General features: G+C 38.5%; 1 protein-coding gene across 1 annotated transcript; it reads right to left on the reverse strand.

Annotated features, from left to right (window-relative positions):
• Nucleotides 1-7,725: 7,725 nt before the first annotated feature.
• Nucleotides 7,726-15,557, reverse strand: hormad1 (HORMA domain containing 1). The gene is made up of 14 exons (XM_085365858.1): nt 15,525-15,557; nt 13,716-13,851; nt 13,543-13,606; nt 12,808-12,844; nt 12,640-12,660; nt 12,416-12,442; nt 12,035-12,102; nt 11,415-11,566; nt 10,500-10,657; nt 10,284-10,364; nt 9,774-9,834; nt 9,485-9,537; nt 8,661-8,744; nt 7,726-7,815 (listed from the first exon to the last, which is right to left on the reverse strand). The coding sequence occupies exons 1-14, from the start codon at nt 15,555-15,557 to the stop codon at nt 7,726-7,728; spliced, it is 1,065 nt and encodes a 354-aa protein (XP_085221984.1).
• Between the last annotated feature and the right edge of the window lie 704 nt (nt 15,558-16,261).

Below are 16,261 nucleotides of genomic sequence, written 5' to 3' on the forward strand. Positions count from 1 at the left end.
CCTTTCATGCACCACTTCACCTCTCAAAGTTTCACATTTTATAGCCATATTTACAAAAAAAATTGAAGACTTAATACATGTGGATGAGGTTGAGCCTATATGGAGGGTCATATTGTCCATTTTTCTCCTTTCGAACCAAGTTGCACTTATATACAGTCTCTCCCCCTACACACATATGTCAATATGTTTGGTCTTCAGTGGTAGGAATGTGCCCTGAGGCTCCCATATAAAATTAGCAGACCATTCCCATGTTGGCTTCCTTTCATGCCCCCACTTGCAAAGCGGCCGACGCCACTGTATCAATAATTCAGCCACAATTTAGTTGTAGTTGGGCCACATGTTACGGGTCAGTTGTAATGGGTGCTATTGCTACCGGATGCCTGCTCCATCTGATGGGTTTTGCAGGAGGTTTGTGGCCAAATGGCCTGGGTGTCCAATCACTTTTTGACTAATATAGATCTCCATGTAAGTCTGCTGAATTTTGCCAAAAGCATTTCAGAATAATGTGCAATTGCAGGTCATGGTAATACTGTCAAATAAATAAGGTCTATTTTGTTCTTAAGGGTGCAGGGTAAGTTCAATAAACAAAAAAAAAGTATATTAAAATTACTACCTTTGTGTGCATTTATTGAAAACTTTTACCATTCTTTTACGCATGTTTTGTTTCCTGATCTGGTTTGCTACAGTTCATCTGGCACAATTAGAAACATATCAGAAAATATGTTAAATTTTGTTTAAAAAAAAAAGAGCGCCTACAGCACCATTGTGCCTATACAACAATAAGGCGGCGTGCATGATCATGTTATATGGATCAATTCATTACCTCAATAATTAAAAACAAAAATCACGCAGCTTTATTGGTTTTTGTAGTAAAGAAAACAAAAAAAGCCCACAGATCAAATAGCTTTCTTCAACATAACATATCTTTAAATGTCTTTTCCCCACGCAGTGGAGAGTTAGCTATATGTGAGGTCATCAAGTTGACAACAAATTGACACTTCAGAACACAGCTCAGCCTAAACAACCACATGAGTGTTTTGAGGATTCATCCATCGAATCCACAGTGGCCTCAAACAAGTCTTGTGGGATCTGCTCCCCCGCATGCATCCCACCAACACTGCTGGATGTCTGCCCTCCTGTCTTAAGCCAGCCTTGGGGTGGTGGAGCTGCTAATCTCACACTATAGCTGAATTGGAAATCCGCATGTGTACGTCCATGTTGGACGGGAGGGAAGGGGCTGGGAGTGGAGAGAAGTGGCTGCCCTTGCACCTTGGTGAGATGAAAAGCTCTCAAAGCCTGGAGAGCAGGAAAACACTGGCAGGGCAAAAGTCAAACTCCTAAGGCCACAGAGAGAGAGAAGAAAAAATCCCAAACTTTTTCTTGTATCCTCTGGCAGATTGTGTGTGGTCAAACTGAGGGCTTAGTGTTAAAACTGAGTTATTGTATATGAAAGGTGCATTCAGTGCCACAGAAAACTTCTGAGCAACTTGTGAAAAGCTGCCTGACAGCAGTGACCTGGTTTTGCATTTGGTATTTCACTGTACAGTGAGTTTGACAAGTACAATTTCAGAAATTTTTAGCACAATTTTATTTTATGTTTTTTGCACAAGGTATTGCATCATGTAGTACATTTTTTATTTAATTTTGATAAAAGTTATTGTGAAATGTACCAGAACAAACCTGCAATTATAATTAGGGCTTGAAATGAGATTATTCTTACTCAAACACATGACATTTGAGCACTACACAATATGTATGTGATGCAAGAAAGAGCAACATTTACCTCTTAAAATGCTTGACAAATACATATGTTGTTCTGAATAATGTGTGACACACAAAAGATTCTATTCTCATTGAAATAGCAGCTGTTTTGTTGGGTTTTTTGTTTTATTTATGTATTTTTTGTTTTGCTCCACTTGCTGATTTTAAGTGAACGGGTCTATTTTTCTGAAAAAGGTGAGCTCAGGTAAGGATACAAAATATAACCATATACAATACTATCTTTATGTTGCAAATGTGACACAGTGTGCTAACAAACAAAATTTATGCGACATTAACAAAGCATTTACAAGTCAGTGTTACCATAAAGTACATGAAGTTTCCTTATCTGTTTAACTAGTAATGAAAAAGGTTTTCTGTCCATCATTTTTTGTTTTCTTCTTTGTTTTTTAAACAAACATATTGTCATATTGATAGACTACGAGAGACTATTGTTGATTGATTGCTTCTAGAATTTTTATTGAAAGAATATTTTAGATTCTGTTTTAATGTAGAGCATCCTCGCTTAAAATTGACATCTGCTTTTTTTGTCCTTATAGCTTGTTAACAGGTTAAAATGCTGACAGACTTACTTCAGAATTGTGTCTGGCTGATCTTTTAATCTAATTCAAAATTAAGATAAATTCATCAGATGCGGGGGAGATGCAAATAAGAATGCCCAAAGGAACTTTTAGTTTTTTACTTTAGTTCCTGTGAACATCTGGTGATCAGAGACCACACTGCTATCACTCCAGCTCTAAAAAAAAATGAACTCAATGTTCTATAGTGTTTTTATTCTGTGCTCATTTCACAAATGACTTCTACATTAATTAACTTGCTTAAAAATGTAAAATTCATGCCCCCAGCTGTGGCAATGTTGACCATAATAATTTCTTTGTCTGTTTTCTGAGTTTTTTCAGAAACTACAGTAAATTCAACCATTTAGAACGATCAATACAGACTCAGAGAAAAAAAAAATCCACTGCAGATGCCTGAACAGCCGATGCTAGAGGTTAAGTGTTCCTGAGTACACATCGGGGTATGTGTGCTAAAAAATAAATAAATAATTATATATATATATATACATATACATATATATGAGAGAAAAGCGTAAAGCGCAGAAGTGATCTATGTCCTTAAGCACCTTGGTGTGCTTTGCTGGCTCTCCTGATGAGCTGTCGCTGTAAGTGGGTAGAAAAACACCTCTAAGTGATGTGGGCCTTTAGTCACCTGACCATCACGAATGCCACTGTGGGCCCCTAGCTGGTCCAAGTCTGCATGGCACGGCAACATATTGCGTAGGTATAAGGCAGTCAGTAGTTATTCATCATCCATAATGTTAACGATTACAGCATGTCGATAACAAACCCAGGAGTTAAATGAGTTTGTGCACTCAGCTACGCCTGTGCCTCGGCAGTTCAAGGTCACTCCCTCCCGTCTCTGACAGGAGGGATGATTCCCGGGCCAAGCTGCAACCACACACATCTTGCCTCAAGGTCAAGTGTGCCACTATTTAGAACAAATAGATACATAAAACACTCAATCTTGTGTGTGTATAAGGTATGGGCCAGGACCTTGGGCCGGGATAAAGTTGGCCAGCAGCTCGTATATTTCGTCCTGTACTTGTATTTCAGCTTGACACTTTGTCACCCCACACCCCCTTCACTCACTTTAACGTTTTGAAGTCCCTCTTGTGTGACTGAACGCAAAAAGTTAGCATTGATTCTTGCTATGTTAGAGCTCACCAGAGTGCAATGTGGATGGATCTCGAGCATCTCGGGGTGACAAACTGTGTTTATCATTCAGTCCGTTGGCCAGCTGAATTTAGACTCTGCAGCCTCCTTTAAGCTGCTCGTTCAGACATACCATGACCAAAGCAGCTATTCACCTATGGATGGCTGAAAAAATAAAAACACAGAGGGCCTTTGTGTTTGAGCAGAAGCAGGACACGGCTAGGGCACGTGGTGAGAGGATACACTTGATTTGGAGTCAGTTACCAGCTCACGCCTATCATAATGGACAATGGGGCAAGGGCAAGTGTCTCCCTCTCCTAAGCTTTCCTCTCTCCCTCACCCTGTCTCTTGGCGTGCTTCCCCCAGGAGACACGAGCCGGGGGCTGGGCGCTCTGATGGCCAAGCGTGACATTTAAACCCCTGCCCTGCGGTAGCTTTAGGGGGGCTTTATGGAGTAGATGGGGGGCCACAGAGAGGTCCATCTGAGCACAGTGAAAGAAAAAAGGGGGTACGGGCAGAGGCTCACCCTACAAACCCCCTATTACTCAATGCACACAAACTACTCACCCCCCACCTCTATGCTTCACCCTGCAGAAATCCTCAGTATGTCAGTACGGTGGGGGCTCCATTGTGCACGGGTCTTCCACTGAAGAAAAGGACCCTTTGGTGATAAACAATTCAGCTGTCCACTCTGATCACAATGGGGGCACATCCCATTGCTTTGAGCATCTGTTTCGAGTAGGTACTGGTCCCCTCGCTGCTCAGCAGCGTTGACCATACAAACACGGTGTGCAACTAAATCCCTGAATCTGCTGGCCCACTACCACCTGCTCTCATCCTCCCCTCCTTTTATTATTCCTTATTTGGATCAATACTGTTGACTCCACTGCAGTATCTCTCAAAAGACAAGTTGAATAGCCTTGTGCTGGCTGTTCAGTAGGATCGCATGCTTTTTAAATTGTCTACAGTGTGGCAGCAAAACTGCATGAGCTGATTAAGGCGTGCATGAGAGAGAAGATGCTTTTCTGCCAAGACACAGGGCACAGAGTTATCTATGTAGGCCTCATACGTACAGCAGAGTCCATGGCTACTTATCACCCCCTTGTGGACATTCAGCATACATCATTCCTGCTTTTAAATTTGTCCACTCTTTTTATGGTGAGACTGTTGGTCTATATGGTTACCTGGTTATATGTATGTAAACTTTTTCAATGTTGTTACATACTATCATTTATCAGATTAAATTATTATTGGATGATCCTTTCCACCGCACTGTACCTGTAATGTTTATCTTATTTATGGCAGAAGGGCAGTGTTTACCCAGCAACGCTGCCCTTCTGCCACACATAAGGAAAACAGGAAAAGGACATCTCGTCCTTTTACTGAATTACTTCAGACTGTGGGAGAATGAACATGAGATTCATGTAAACATGTGCAACACTAATACATTTTTAAATTAAGGCTGTTGGTTTTTTTTTTACATCTTGTAAAGTTGTTTTGAGTATTTGCTTATTTATATCTATTTGTAACACTTTAAAATCAAAGTGATCTGCATTTTTAATTGTTTCAGTTTCTTAAATTTGTTTTAATGTCTTTTTATCTTACATTTTATAAAATTGCTTTGCTTTAGCAGAATGCACGTGAGTTTCTACTTATTATGCAGAAGGAATTATTTCAATAATATATATTAAGATACATTTTTAATCATATTAACCAATAAAACTGTCTGGAAAGTCCTGTTTGCAACTCTCTTTCAAATTCGGAAATTCAAAGTTCAAAATTTTCAAGGAGAATCGGTGAAAGGCAGTAAAATAAGGCAAAGAAAAAATACTGCGAAGCAATAGTAATAGTATTAATAGTAACATTAATTATAGTGATCAAGAATACATTGAGATATGGTTCACTGTTTTATGTGGTTTTCCAGAAGATACGTGAATGACATGTTTTCTGGATTTCATCCAATATCTCTGCCAACTATCTGATTCCAAGGGGTTAACTGTGAGCAGGGCACTCTGCTGGGGAAGCACTAATCAGCTCGGAAACATTTGCTGCCCTTCTGGCAAGGTCAAAAGGGTCACGGTCCCTGGGCTGGATGTCCACTCCATCCTGTGCTCCTCCCCCATTGCTGTAAAGCCCAGCCTCCCCTTGGGGCCTATAGGCCCTGCAGGCACAATCACTGCAACGCCACTATAGGCCCACAGAAGCTGGCTTTAATCTATATGGAGCCCTGGGATGGACTGCGGCTGTCTGTCCATCAGCCTGTCAGTGTGTCTTGCCTTGACCGTACATAAGCAGCCATGGACCAGAGCTATCGACTTAGACAATCCGAACCCACATTTGTGATTGGTTTGCAGAGCCATCCGGTGGGCCCCTCCTGCTGTTTGACCAGGTGATTGATCTGTTAACACTGGCCACTGGACGTGTGTCTCTGAATTTAATTTCAGAATTCATTTCTGTGGGACGTGTGTGTACAGAAATGATGTAGAGTCCCAGGATCAAATGAAGGATTGATGGTTTCATCTGATATCTAAGTAAAAATGCAATTTAGATTTCTTTTCCACCCTTTATCATTAGATATTTGGAACGTGCCTAACAGGAACACTGACCAACCCTTAAAGCATGGCCTTATATCATTCTTACAATTTTAACAAAAATGTGAACAGTGTCTGCGTCTCTAAGCATTAAAGTCTTGAATCACCAGAGGTTAACCCCTTTGAGTGAAGATAATTTCTCAATATTTTTATTTGTCAGGCCATTATATTTTCCAGGCCTTGAGGCATTTTTTCTTTGTAACAATATCTCTACTATAACTGAGATACTGTTTATCAACAATACATGAAAACACCTGTAAAGAAGCCTTTGTTGTCAAGGCATTTCATCACTTATCAACAGCAAGAGAATCTCCTGCTGTTAAAATAATAAAAATGCTGAAAAGGGCACTAAAGTCAGGCTGAGAGGTTAGGTAACCCTGATTCATTTCACAGCTCATAAAGAGCACCAACGCATCGGTGAGTGGGTATTGTCCACCATGGATTTCCCAGTCCATTCTGCTTTATGCTTCTCTGTTTTCAGAAATGCCCATAAAACACAAAGACTATGAAATAAATGTGACGACCAAGACAATGCCTGAGTTAGGAAGTGAGGGCTGATTTGATGGAGTCTCTCTTTCTCCACTCTGGCCTGCTGCAGACGTGGGGAGAGGGGGCAGGCTGCTTGGATATGCATCACAAAGGCTTCCTGCAGTATTGATCTGCAGTGGGTTAAGGCAGTCTATCAGCAAATGTCCCTCTCTCTGGGAAAAACAATAGATTAAAAACACACAGCTTGCAGGGCGGGAGGCTGCTGATGGGCCCTTATCTGGGCCCAAAGGTCACTGTGTACAGATATAATCCACTTTCACTTAACAGCTTCATTTAAGGCACCTCGCATGCAAATGGTGGCATTTCAGGGTCTATTCAAAGACTGAGGTTTTGTTTTTCCAAGAGGCAGGCAGGGTTTTTTTAAACATTCTTTCAGAGATGGGTTGAAAGTGTTCAGTGCTTAAGCTTTAGTGGTTGAGTACATCATCTTTTCCCAAATCAAGAAATGACCACAGTGTTTTTATGACACCTAATAATGAAAAATGTATCATCTGAAAAAATTTAAATGCCCTATTTTATTCATAAGATATTGACACAGCAGGTAGTGCTGCATATTTCATTAAACTGGAGCTCTGTCACTCCAGTGGAAAATGTATAAACCCTTACACTATGGAGCAAATAAATGCACAAACTTAGAAATACAGCAAAAATATCTATGTGTAAAAACTCATTTTTATAATTTACAGCCAAATTTGTAGTACCTTGTCCCCCTTTCCACTAACAAGTTGAAAACACAGGTTATACTTTGATGCCCTCTTTCTATTTAATTAAAGTTTGCAAACTGATTTATACATAGGGCATATATAATGGTTACAATAAAACAAACAACCATTAAAAAGTAACAAACACTGTTTTGGGCATAGGTATTCCAACATTACTGATGAACATCATTTAACAATGTATTTCAGATCACTATGTCATTCAAACAACAAACCTAACCATCGGACAGTAATGGCACAACCTCAAAATGTTTCTGAAACATCGCCAAAAAAAGTCAGTAACACGTTCTAAAAATCAAACTGTGGAACTTGTGATCAAAATCGAAATTCAAAAAAGAAAAAACATCACTGCTGGATTAACAGTAGGCTGTGATGTCAGTAGCGTTCTTTAGGCTCGCTAAACTTACGTTTCTTCGTAGGCAAGTCGGTGGACGGCGTTTCCTGACTGGTGGGAAACTGAGAAGCCTGAAAACAGCAGAAGAAACATGCATTTGACATTTAGTAAAGCACGGCTTTATGTGTCTACTGACAGGCACCATCCCACTCTGAGAAACCAAAGCGACCAGTGTTGACTCATCTGTGGAACAAACGGTTCCTACGCATTTTCCACTTATTAATCCTAAATCTGCAGAACACATCTTGGTTATGCACGAATACTGCAGTATTATCAAACAAATCAAATCGTGTTTTTACGAACCGAGTGATAGGTCATGTGAGGACATGTTTCCACCCACATTTACATTTCTTTTGACAACAGGTAGTAGTTTTGGATAAACTACCAAATTATTTTCATTTATTTAACTACAGTCTGTTTGTTGCCCATGCATGCTTAGGTTTGTCTCCTGCTGACAAACGTAGAGAAACACACTTTACTTTTCCAACCTTGCAAAATCTACAAAAGTCTGTATAATAAAAAGAGTTTTCATTATTACAGAATTACAGAAGATGTTAGCAATGCTACTTAAGCAGCTACATGACCATTTTCATGCCTGATTTTGTGCTTACTTTTTGTGCTTGAAGACCATTACATCCTAAATGAGCAGAGATGACCTTATTGGGCCCATATCTATTATATATTTCAAAGATGTGCCTGATTAAGACATCAGGTTTACATGATAATATGGTAATTGCTGCCTTAAAAAAGGCAACTAGTCTTCCACTGTTCAAAATGTTACAAACTCTAGAGAGTTTCATAAGTACAATTTCAATTTCTGCACAGTTACAAAGTGTTTTAGTGTGGAGGGGGTTGTCAAGCTGTAATAGAGTGAGGCGAGGACCTGTAGCTAATAGGTTTTAAATGTTAGACTGACCATAGTTGGCTTGATGATCCTTCCACTCCTGGTCCTTTTCGTCCCCACCTCCATATAAGAAGTCTTCTTCACCAGAGTGTCCATCTGACAGAGGAGAGATGATCCTTAAAGCCAGTGATTATTAAGTACACTTGAGGCACTCGGCTGCCGTCAGCATTTTTGCGTTTTGAACAGATTAGAGGTCCTTAACTTTTTAGTATTAGCATTTATAGCGCTCTTGAAGGCAAAGTTAACCCCCCACATTTCTGGATAATAACACTGTTTTTTTGTAAATAGTGCAGACTTTCAGCTTTAACTCAAGGATTCACAAAAATAATGCATTAACTGTTTCATTCCTTTTATTGAGTCTCATAAATGGTTTCCTTAACTTGTATCTCTTTGGACCTCATAGTAAGAGTTTCGATGAACAGCTACAAGATCAACATTTGGAATCAAATCCAGATCTTTATTTTTATTTTTTCTATCTGTCATGGAAACATTAGGGGATAAGCCTCACCTCGCCATAAACCTCCACATCAGTTAACCAGTCAATTTTACAAAACAGTTCTTGAAACACTTTTTTAGTTTCAGCTCCCAAAAAACGCTAGAATATCAATATTCAGAATGCTCAGATACAAAATATTATAATTTCTCCTATAACTTCTCAAAAGAAGTTTTTCTTTGGTTTGGCTTTTATATTTTGAGTCGATGCAACAAACAACAACAAAGCTACAAACCACAGGCATATGTAACAGATATAGTGCATTTTAACGGCCAAGTCGTCATATATTTTTAAATGTCACCTGTTCACAATGTGTTGAGCATCATCAGTGAGTCACACATACCTCTGTGACTTCCTCACAAGTATTGATCTCCTCATGACAGCTCACCTGCACCTCTAGAATTCATAAAACACAAATACCTTAAGATTGTTTTAGTTCAGCTTGAGTTATTATTATCATATTTAGTCAAGACTACTAACAGAGTCTAGCAATAATATTTATTCTACATCTTTCAGTTTAAGATTTTTCAGTTTATTAACTGAGACATCCTGAAAATAAGTTTAACAAAATAAGATGGGAGACTTTCAGTTATTGCTTTGTTTTAGACTGTTTTATGTTTACAGATTTTTACCAGTGTTCTCCAGGATTGTGTTCTCCTTTTGAGCCTCCTCCACACATTTAGGGTCTTCACTCTATGGGGTTACAACAGCTTTACTGAACATCATGACTGGAAAATGTCAAAACTTACCACAATGACAAAATGCTGACACTGACTCACCGGTTTTTGCATCATTTAGGTACTTCCCACTTTGTATGTTAGTAGTGAAGCTACTACTTCAGTGCATTGGACAATGATCTCAAGAACATACTTCATTCTAACATAAAATGAATATGTAGAGCACATTTTCGAGGAAAAAAAGCAGGAAAATTTGTAAAATCTGCTATAAAAATGACAACGAGTTATACACATCATGTTGATTTACCAGGGTTATGTAAATAAAACACATTTAGCAATGCTTTTTTGGCCATTGTAAAGACTATTGTGTCTAAAATGATAATGTGCTATTACGCAGGATAAATAATACTGTAAACAACATAAATCACTTAATGGGCTAAAAAAACCAAGTATTTGTCCACTGACCTGGGTGATGGCATCTTCTTCATCTATCTTCAAGACCCACTTTTCCTCCACCTGAATAATTAAAGAATATGCCTTATTGAGCTCTCAGAAGGGCTAATATGAAAAAGCTGCACATTTAACATAAACCTCATGAAAAAGAAAGACAAAAACCTTTATATGCATTTTAATGTCTTTTATCACTTTCTATCCCTTTATCTTACAGTTCTCTCAATTAACCTGCTCTAGCCTGTGTCTTTCTGTTGCCATGTCAAACTTTAAGGTATGGTAGGGGCTGACCACCTCCCCCATGGTCAGTTTGACAGGTTCCTGTTCAAACTCCATAGTGTCACAGTCAGCCTCCCTAAAGCCGGGTGGTTGGTATGCCTGAGGAGTAACTGGAAAATAAAAAAGCAAACACAGAGTGAAGCAACAGTGAAAGGGAAAATCAGCAGCTTTTTCAAATACGCAGACCAGCCTGTTTTGAACCAATGACCATGCCACATTCAAAGTCAGGGCAGGCAGTTCTTCCAAGTCACATTGTTATTGCCCATATGAGTGTTACAGTCTCTCTGCGAAACAATGAAGTTTCTGGATGGAGCACTCTCCAGCACCCCATCCAGTGACTCCAAGAGGGCTGGGTACTCTCAACTGCTGTCTGGCGCATGGGCTGGGTTTCTCACTATGTTATTGTGTGATTAGATACTTGCATTAGCTGAATAGATATATAATGTGTGAGTATGTGTAGAAACTTAGTGGCAGTAAAAAAAACAAAAAAGTTAATGAACTGTTGTTAATATGTTAATATTCACTTGGACACCATTTGAGGAAAATATGCAAATCGTAACAACACACTGAAAAATTTTCTGTTTTTCCTGCGTATGAATCATCTAAACCCAGACCTTCATCTCTTTTTGTCTACTTTTCAAAAAACAGAAAAGCACATCACCATTGTTGAATAACTGCCAAAAAAGATCAAAGCTGGGGCACGTATGAGACATCAAGCAGCACCACCTAAAACACTGGATTTAAGAGTCTTTATTGTGATTGGTATAATGAATTAATAAAAAAATAATAATAAAAATGTTCAAAGCCTTAAAAAAATGTGGGTTCTATATAATTAATGCTAATCATTAATTTTGATGTGAGTGTTACCATCGTCATAGTAAGCCAGCTTCATGTTGAGGTAGACATTTTCTGGCAGAGGGCCCAGGTACTGCATCACAGTGTAGAGCTTCCTCACCAGCAGGATGATGGCTTTCCTGGTGTTTCCACATGACATTGATGAGACTTTGATGTTGTTATTGCTGATCAAGAAAGTCAAGCAAGAAGAAAAATGAGCATAAAAGGGCCCGCTACTTCAGCTGCTCTGCCAGACAATCATTACACTGGCAGGTAAAGGGTATATAGTTTCTTGGGGTGGTCTAACATAAGCCAGTCACTCTGAAGTCACATTTCAAAGATGATGCAGTTGGAGAGATGTTAAGAGCTCCACCCTTTAATTCAGTTGTAGCCCAGTGCTGATACAATGATATAGTAATCATTCTTTCAAGGCTTCGATTTATTGACACAATAACAGACATATCACCTTGGGTTTAAGTTTTACTCATACATAAAACTCTTTAAGCTCCTCACTTCTTTTCTCCAACTTTCAAGCAACTTCTGGCCCGAAGAAAGACAGGCAAATTCAAAGATTGACTAGGTAACAATTAAAACAGAAACTCAAGTTAATTTCTCATACGTGAGTGTAATCTGTAAGCATAAACACACCCCACCTTTCAAAATCCATGTGTGCCCCTGCTGCAGAGTACTGGATCCTAAAGTGGTAAAACTCGGTCACTTTCTGAAAAAGACGACATGCCAGATGTTATAGGTAATCACTATGGAGACAGTAAACGGAAAATGGACCACTTCTTATATATCACTTTTCTACTCTACTCAAAGTGCCTCATTCACCCAATAATACAAGAACTTGTTTCTACAACCAGTTTCTTTCCATCTAACGGTCACACACATTCATACCCCAATGAACACATGGGACAGCAACCTTGGGTTCAGTATCTTGCCCATAGATACTTAGGCATGCAGACTGTAGACTGGAGCAGCCTTCAAATTGTTAAACAGTGAATATTGCAAAAAGATAACCTGATATTTACCTGTGGGTTCTCTGGGTCGGTATAAATCTAAAAAATAAGGCCAAATGGACAAACATCAGTACCGCATAGAATATAAGACTAAATTATCTAAAACATTACAGCTCTTCCGACATTTAGTTGCTCATGTGTTAGATACACTCGCTTTTCCAGGCTGACCCTAACTGGTTTTAATACAAAGAGTCATTATTCAAGAACACACATTCAAGTATTAGCAAAATACTCACAGATATAATGACTGTCCGAAGCTGGTGAGGAAGAAAAAACAACATTTTGACTGCATTAGTTGCTCTGATACAAAAAAAAGTGGAAATTACAATTTATTTTTTTAAATCTCCCCTAACGTATGTGTACATTACAAATCTTCTGACTGATAAAGGTCAAATGTGACTTACGTATTTCTTTTCGATGGCATCAAAACATCCTTGCATCCTGGTGGAAATTAAAAACAATTATGATCCATAGAAAAAATAATAATTAAAATTAAGCACAAAAAATGAAACAAGAACAAGGAGCCACTGAAATTATTTCTTGATTAACAAACTGGCATTAATTTAATTGTAATGTAAATTTAAAAGAAATAAAAAAAAAACTAATTTCTTCAACAACCTGTCCCTTATTTACACTGTTACACACTTGAAACTGTTGCGTGTAACATAACAATATACTTCTCATCTCATTTTCCATGACCCTAAGAGCTAGAACGTTTTATTTATGAAGCATAATTGTCTATTGCACTAATTAGATTATATTTGTTCACTGCATGTAAATATCTTCTTGATGAAAACAGATCAAGAATATCATTTCAACTTCACCAAGTTCAATCAAGTTCAATTTTTGACCAACCACAAAAGATATGATGGTCTTATTTTTACCTTGTAGGTCTGTTTGTCTACCTATGGTAAAACATAGTTCTGGTGACACCTACTAAAACGAGAACTATCATAAAGTACCTCTGTAGGGGTTTGTCTATGAACAGATTTTGTCAAAGGGATAACACTGGAAGACAAAATCAAAACTGGTACATCACAATGGAGCAGTTGATATGACTCCACAAGATGGTGTCTATTTGGCTTTAGTGACCCTAATAAACAGCTCTTGCTAGCAAATGTCAAGCTGCTGTAATTTACCACTGAAGAATCTGAGTGGCACCAGGACAGCTGTGCTCCTCTCTGAGGATCATCACTTGCTGATCTAAAAAGAAAAAATAGAACGCGTGAATGTTCTATGGAACTTTTTCCAGGTAAGTGAACTTGAAAGCTAATAGGATGTACAGTCAAATTAGGTTCATATGTAATCTAACCTTCCACATATTTTTTCCCATAGGCTTTCCCCGGGAAAATGCCCCTGAGGTATGTGATGCCAGATACTGCAATGGCCAGAAGCTTCTTCATAACAACCAATGACTGCTGCTCCGAGGCAATCTGATTAGGAAACAGCTGAGTGCTCTGTATGAGTGAAACAAATTAATCAGACTCAGCACTGCTTAGTCATGACAGGTAACACAATTATTAGAAATCCTGCCCTCCAACAGCTGCGTTTCAGCTATAGCACCTTATTTAATACATACACAAACAGAATTTTTCTAATCTTTGTGGACCTCAATATTAGTGCCACAATTTGTTTCTGTGTAAGTCTGTTGATATTTGGAAAAAAAAGCACTGATGTTATTTCACCCATGATGCAACTTAAATAATTACTTATGAAACATGCATGACAAACAATACTTTTATCACAAACCAAGTGACTCTACTGTTAGTATATCTCATATCTCAGCATAGTGTGCCGTGTGTTCTTACAATGAAATCTTAGAAAACTGGAAAAGTGATGGACAAAGATGGCAAGCCTTAAAAACTATCTACAGCAGTTTTATTGGCTTTCAGTATCTGTACCATGTCCTTCAAAAGTCTTAAGTCTCATTATAAATAGTCTCACTAGAATAGTGGCTTTTAAGAAGCCATTCTTACGGACTGAAATAGCAAGAAAAGGCTGAGGTATGCCACATTACAAAAGAATTGGACTGAAGATTATTGACAACAGTTCAAATGAAATAATTAATCCAAATATGAAAATGTTGTTGCAAATCAACATTAATATGTACAGAGGTCAGGAGAGAGGTACAGCACTGAGTGTCTACAGCCATCTGTAAAACACAGTGGAGGCTCTGTTATGGATTGGGGTCAGTGATACTGGATAGCTTGTCAAAAGTGTAATTATGAATGCAAAAAAGTAACATTAGATTTGATCCACCATGCAGTAGCAGCTGGAAAGCATCTGATTGACAACAGCTTCATTTTTCTGAGAATCCTCAGAAAAATGGACCTGAAGAAGGAGCTGCTGACCGTCTTCTACCGCTGCTCCATTGAAAGTGTGCTGACATATTGCATCGTTGTATGGTTCTCCAGCTACACCACAGCACACAGACTCAAGGACAGCTTTTACAAGAGGGCAATAGCCCTAATCAATGCAAATAGCTGACCTGATTGGCTACCTCCCTGGACTTTTTTGGGGGGGAGGTAACAACGGTAAAAACAATAACAATAACAATAATAATATTTATATTTATAACAAGTTGCAATAATAACAGTGTGCAGTACACATACACTTCTTCTTCTTCTTCTTTTTTATTACTAAGTTAATATACTGTGTTGTGTTTCTGTTGCGTTGTGATGTGTCATATCGTGTTGTGTTGTGTTATATGTAGTGCCGACGTAGGACAGTTTTCCAATTTCATTGTACTACTGTACTATGTATGACTGTGCAATGACAATAACGAGTTATCTTATCTTATCTTTCAGCATAACAATAATCCCAAACACACTGCTACTGCAGTAAAACCATACATGAATGAATCACTTCTTGAAGGACATTCAAAGCTCTGCTTTGGATGTTGGCTTCCTTTTGTTCCATTCCCACTAAAGGTGATTCCACATTATTTCAATAATGTTGACGCCTTGGCTCTTGCACTAATAGTGATCCATTGTTAATACAAAAACTACTTTTTACAAAACTAAAAACTGCCGTTGGAAAAAAAGGAAACTGCCTGCTAGCTAAGCAACTTAGTGTTTGCAGGATTACATCACAATAAAATCATATGAGTAATGTATTTTACCTGTGATGTTCTCACTTGCTGTGCACACGCCATACCTTTGGTGAAAAATAACAACAAAATTTAAAATAAAAAAAAAGCAAAGCAAAGAGAGAAAATTTGAGGACAGATAGGAGTCTACTCAGAAAACTGTACTTACTGTAAATCGCAACTAGCTAGCTGACCTTCTAGTTTCTAGCTGATGTAGCCCTCTACTTGTCTCTAGCACACTACTTTGACCTACCGTGAAGTTATTCTATAGATTATGCTCTTGTAATTACATGGGAACAATAACCAGAAACACACGGTACAGTCGTTCTGGGGAACTAGGAAATAAAAGCTAACCTTTTGGTGTTAGCTATTATAAAGGTTCCCGCTAAATGTTTAACGGGCAGCAACCTGTAGAAATCAATGGCAGCAACAGGTTCACCACCAGGGAGCCAATCACAGAGTAGGGAGATAAAAACTAAAAACAAAGAGGGCTTCAGAGCCTTTTGTCTACCGCTTTTTGTTTTGTTTTTTTATTGTTATAATTTTGATTTGATATGTCAAACGTTAACTGAAAACTAACGTTTTACCCCAAATATGTTTTTTGTGGTGATTTGTGTTGATGCAGCGCGGCCCCCGCATCGCCTCCGTCTTCACTTTGTAATTTCATTGGCCAACCGGTTGTCAATCACAGCCGGGACACATTCAACGTAATCTTATTGGCTTCGTGTGGGATATTACTCCACTTCTATTGGTTACTGTATTTGTTAGTT

The sequence above is a fragment of the Diplotaxodon limnothrissa genome, linkage group LG11, assembly GCF_057381915.1.
Source record: "Diplotaxodon limnothrissa isolate DT_005_m linkage group LG11, D_limnothrissa_male_GT1.1, whole genome shotgun sequence".
Lineage (NCBI taxonomy): Eukaryota > Metazoa > Chordata > Actinopteri > Cichliformes > Cichlidae > Diplotaxodon > Diplotaxodon limnothrissa.

Excerpts from the sequence above, each read along its gene's own strand:
- hormad1 (XM_085365858.1), bottom strand. The coding sequence starts at position 15,557 with ATGGCGTGTGCACAGCAAGTGAGAACATCACAG. Across the intron at positions 12,845-13,542 it reads GCCACTCAGATTCTTCAGTG|GATGCAAGGATGTTTTGATG; the intron begins GTAAATTACAGC and ends AATTTCCACCAG. Across the intron at positions 11,567-12,034 it reads GCACACATGGATTTTGAAAG|CAATAACAACATCAAAGTCT; the intron begins GTGGGGTGTGTT and ends TTTCTTGATCAG.